General features: G+C 37.2%; 1 protein-coding gene across 1 annotated transcript in view; it reads right to left on the bottom strand.

Annotated features, from left to right (window-relative positions):
* Positions 1-945: 945 nt before the first annotated feature.
* The window catches only part of nipsnap1 (nipsnap homolog 1 (C. elegans)), an 8,414-nt gene continuing 3,903 nt past the window's right edge, over positions 946-5,456 (bottom strand). Inside the window, exons 5-10 of the mRNA XM_032516790.1 lie at positions 4,730-4,800; positions 4,393-4,533; positions 3,260-3,291; positions 3,072-3,166; positions 2,371-2,454; positions 946-1,426 (exon numbers count right to left, since the gene is read on the bottom strand). Coding sequence (XP_032372681.1) covers positions 1,362-1,426; positions 2,371-2,454; positions 3,072-3,166; positions 3,260-3,291; positions 4,393-4,533; positions 4,730-4,800 — 488 coding nt within the window. The 3' untranslated portion in view covers positions 946-1,361. The remainder of the gene's footprint in view (positions 1,427-2,370; positions 2,455-3,071; positions 3,167-3,259; positions 3,292-4,392; positions 4,534-4,729; positions 4,801-5,456) is intronic.

Below are 5,456 nucleotides of genomic sequence, written 5' to 3'. Positions count from 1 at the left end.
TGTATATTCAAATAAAAAGGGACAGCCCTAGAAATGACACGCCCCCTCTTCTTAAAGGTACAGGTTTAATTTGGATTTATTTTTTTTGGGTTTATAATGTCTCGCGCATGCAGAGCGAGTATACTCCCAAGCTCCAATTTCTTCTTTAAATATTCGTACCTAGTAAATACTTCAATTCAAAATTCAAAATATACCCCGTGAGTGTTATTGTTACTTTTTGATCCACCTTACTCAAAATATTTTCTTTTTTATTATGATAATCCTGATAATAACACTTTGAAATATGTAGTTAACTTTTATGTTTTGCAAGCTAATTTTTTTATTCATAAACAGAAATGGGAAAAGGGACAGCCTTCCTTCCAGGTATTTGAGTTAGAAATAGATTTACTCCTTAAATCACGTCATATAATTAAAAATAACCCTGTCGTGTCTCTTCTACAAAGTCTGTAAATCCAGACCAGTTTTCCTCTTTATTTTATATGTGATGTGTTTTTTTTTTTTTCTGTATGTTTTGCTTTTGTATGGAAAACTGTGTTGTCATATCATGAGAGTGTGTGTTGTTTTGTGTATTTAAGCATCAATGAAAAACATAGTATTGCGCCCCATAAGCTTTGTGTTAATGGCATCCATGTATGTGACTAACTTGGCTAGGATTCCTCCGAAAATTAGACCTTTCACAGCTTTCACAGAAAAATAAACTGGACAAAGCTACAGTCCTACCACTCTTTCTACAGAAAAAAAATGTAGAACTGCCAATGCGTTGGAAAAAACCTTTCTTCTTAATTTGCATGTGACATTCTGTGGCTTTTTTATTCTATTATACTTATTTTTGTAAAACAAAATGTATTTTATGAACCTTGCGTTTCACAGTCCCAGCTGTGAAGCTCAGTGTGGTGTCATTCGGTGTGATTCATATTTAGTCATAAAAGGGCGGTAATAAAAAGCTGGGTGGAGAATATTCTTTCAGTATTGTGAAAAACAAATGCATTGCTCATTACCATTATTCATGATAAAAACAAAAAGCAGTAAACATACCACACCTAGCTCTAAACAATCATGCCATTTTCAGTTCATAGTAGCATGTGGCATAAATGCAAGTAATCTAATACAAATTATTTGGCATTTCATTGTGCCAGTTTGTCATTCCTTCTTCCACCTATTTGACCTACACTTCTGGAAATGTCAGCATTTCAGAAATCTCAAAATATAAGCACACAAACACTGCATCATTACTTTTCATGACTGGCTGGCTGCTGTACAAACATGGAATCATAAAATGCTTTTTGTTTACATAATAAAGATCATCCAGCAGAAATCTACATGTCTCTCTGGCTGTAGGTGAATGAGTGTCAGTCATCTCCTTATTGTAAAGGTGAACTCGTGGTGGGAATCATTATCCTAGACTCCATGCTTCTGATCAAAGGCACTGAGGACAGACAGATAGAAACACGTTAAAGAGTTTAACATTCACTCAACGATCATGGAATTAATTGCAAGTTAGTTGCAACTTTATACCACTCTGATATGATTCAAAGAGAAGCTGGATATTTATTACATTATTTCACAGTTTGTTAAAGGTATTGGTACAGGTACATGTATTGTAAAGCAGAGTTAAACTAATCAATGTGTTCATTATAATACCATTATCACATCACTGTCACTGTTTTCATCATGTTTTACAATCCCAGATAATACTTTTATGTCTGTAAAACATCCATCTAGGGCGCCCGGATAGCTCAGTTGGTAGAGCGGGCGCCCCCTTAAATAGAGGTTTTGCTCCTCAACGCAGCAGGCCGGTTTTGGCGCCGAACTGCCGCCCTTGCCACCCCCTCTCTCACCTTTCATGTATTCAGCGGTCCTGTCTATGAAGTCCTAAAAATGCCCCAAAAGAATCTAGCTATAAATGGGTCTTTGATCCTAAATCAACCCTGGTCAATGGGGCCGGGGCCGAACCGGCACCACAATCTCATAATCTTCAAGTCCCATCTGTTGCTCATCACACTCTAAAAGGGAGCGACAGTGCGGTAAACTTTTTATTAAGCAAACTAATTGTCTACCTTAACTGTTTATTTCCTTACTCTTGTGTTTTTGTACAAGTTTTGTACAAGTATAAATATCTCTACCGTGTTTCCCATCTTCTTGAATTTGACGCTTGTTACTTTCACATGTTTTCAGAGCTTTTATCTGCCATCCTATCTCTATCATTTTGTGGCACACAATGAAGTAAAACCACAACTTCAGTTAATTATTTGGTCTAGATCCTGTGTGCAAAGCTTTATTTATTATCTTATGAGGCACACATCCCCTTAGGCTACATGGTAGATTTATTTTCTTGGGAGTTTATGTGCGGTAGGTTTGCATGTCTCCTACCTGTATAGTAAACATTTGCATCCCATCCTTCCTTCTGCCAGGCAGAGTTCCTGGTCTCCTTCCTGGACTGAAGGCTTTCATAAGCTGTAAACACAAGCAACCAAACCATACATTAAGTGTGAATAAATGTATGCAACTTAGCCATGCACGATTCGGGGGAAAATATGAATCACGATTTTTGAGCTTTGAATTGATTCATGATTCTCCGCCACGATTGTTTTCTCACAAAGTGTAATGGTTATTGCACAAATGAACCTTTACAAAACAAAACAAATTGGCAGTACCAAACATAGATGTTTTTGGCACCTATAGCACATTGTGCATCACCACAAGCCTGTAAACATAGAGGGTTCAATGAAGAGAAGGGACAGCACTGCAATGCTTGGGAGCGCTTTAAAACCTATTTTATGCAGTCTAGCTTTAAAAGTCACAGAAGAAAGTTGTAGCGCTTGTGATGCAGCCAGATCGTACAATTAAATAAGAATCAAAGTCATAAAAAAAAGTTACAAAAAAGAAACATTAAAATTCAAAGTTATTTAAAAATGTAATCGTGAACAGGGTAAATGGAGATTGCGATTAATCAAGCATGCCTAATGCCACTCTCATATTAAGACATTTACAATGTCAATACAATATTTTGCATTTTAAATGCCTACTCCCCAAACACCCAATAGGTGATGTTACAATTGTTACATACTCACCCCACAAATGATGAACAACATATAGGTCACCGATCTGTGAGAAGAACCCGCCCACTGCTTCGTTGTTTTCCTGTCTGTACCGGATTGCCCTCGCCCTGTTGTAAGACATGTTATTTTTAGCGGTATCATGATCACATCTGTACTTGCAATGGAAAAAGATCAGGCAAATCACACTTTTTGAGCCTTACCAGTGGTTTCCCCATTCAATCATAGTTCCTGGCTGAAACACATGAGAGGAGGTGAAATATTAACACAGGTTAAAATGGAAACATGACTTAGCTTGTTTATTTACACAGACCAACCAACTCGATGTGCCACATGAGTCCACATGCAGGAAGAACTTCAGCGTTGGTTGCACACAGATTTTATCATAGTTATGTAACTAAGAGCAGAAATTGGCCTTGTTGATCAAGAACAATTGCATTACTTTCTTTGAGATAACAGGGAGCCCAAAAGTATGCAATTTTTTATTTTTTAAAAGATACTTATTTGCGCATTTTAGGCCTTTATTATATAGGACAGCTGAGGATGTAAAAGAGGAGAGAGAGAGGGGGGGGATGACATGCAGCAAAGGGCTGCAGGTCAAACCTGCACCAAACCTGTGTGAAACAGTGATACTATCACACTGGCATGGCCGAAGATCCATGTGGAGTGTTACAGCTTAGATTCTTATATTCTTACATTATAAACTCCAGGAATTCAGCCTGCTTTAAAAGGCAAAGGTGGGTCCTACCACTTCATGACAATGTTAATAATACTGGCTTCTGAATGTATGCAATATGGCTCCCACATTCTGTTGATGGGGAGCCTGCAGTGTAATAAAAAAGATTTACTTAATTAAATTATACAACCCAATCAACCTACAAGACACTCGACTGATCCATATGTCACTTAGCCATGGTAAAATGCTGGAATTTTCAATTTCCTTACGGGAGTCATCCCAAAAGGATCAATAAAGAGAAGTCTAAGTCTAAGTCTAAGTCTAAACAGGCAAAGGAAGTGTAATAATACATATCTGTGCTCCCAAAAGCATTATTGTGTTTTGCAACAACTTGGTGGGCTTATATATTAGTAGGTGATTAAAAAAAAGCAACATTAATCATGATGTGGCTGTATTACAAAATAAATCCTGCAACTCAGACAAACACAGTTGAACATCATTATGTAGTCCTAATATGTAGACAGGCAACTGGCTTTTATCTTAATGAAAGTATAAGTTACACAAATGAAAGAATTGTTCTGACTGACTGTGTAAAGTCTCTTGGAACTCAAATACAATCTATGGACCCATGCAATTTTAACAAGGGTAATATAGGGATACCTTGAGGTTATATGTGCGCATTTCATAGATGCTGGGTCCTGGTCTGGGCAAGGGTTCATTCCAGAAACTGAACTCCAGGAGGAGCTGATTTCGCCTTGAGACCAACATTTTTGCCCTCTCTTTCCGAAACTCTAAATACTCCTGAAGAGAGAAAAAAATGTGTTAAATGGAGAGAAAAGAAGAATATACAAATGTATGTAGGCTACTATACAGTGATTGTCTACTGTGGAAACTAAGAAAACTCAAATCAGTGTAAGTTACACTTTAAAGATCTTTTTCTTAAATTTCTTATTCTTTATAAACAAAGGAAATGATTGAGAAAAAGTTTACAGTTAACCTTGTTATTGTTCAGCTTGTTCAGGCATTCAGTCAACGCTGGGTAGCCTCCTCTGTATCGCCATAGATGCACTGCAAGAAACAGACCAGCAGATGTGAGTGTAGCACTGTGTAAAGACTGACGGCACCCACACAACCAAGAGACACAGTATCCCCCACCATGTGATCCCTTTTTTGCTGTCACTGACAGTTCCTAATGTATACACTAAATAAAATAAATAACCATATGTAGAAGGAGACGTGTTGGCAGTGAGTCATCTGGTAGTGTCTGTGCATTTTTCTGTGATGTTCTGCCAAACAATTTACAACCAAACTACCAAAACTATATGTGGCGTTCATCAGAAAAATGAACCCAGTCCATTGTGCAAACAGTAACTGTGATCACCAAGAGGTGACACTTTTCTAGGGCTGCAACCGACAATTATTTTCATTGATCATTCAATTAGTTGTTTGGTCTGTAAAATGTCAGAAAATGGTGATTAAAAAAAAGTCAATCAGTGTTCCTAACCCCAAGATGACATCCTCAAATGTCTTGTTTTGTCCACAACTGAAAGATGTTCAGTTTACTGTCAGAGGCACAGAGAAACTAAAAATTATTCACATTTAAGAAGCTGGAATCAGAGAATTTTACTCCTTTTTTTCATAAAAACATTATTAAAACCGATAAATTGATTTATTAAAAGGCGATCTAAGTGATGTCACGCGTGTTTTAGGCTACATTTGTTGTC

The sequence above is a fragment of the Etheostoma spectabile genome, chromosome 5 (assembly GCF_008692095.1).
Source record: "Etheostoma spectabile isolate EspeVRDwgs_2016 chromosome 5, UIUC_Espe_1.0, whole genome shotgun sequence".
NCBI lineage: Eukaryota > Metazoa > Chordata > Actinopteri > Perciformes > Percidae > Etheostoma > Etheostoma spectabile.
This window is presented reverse-complemented; position numbering and strand designations above follow the sequence as displayed.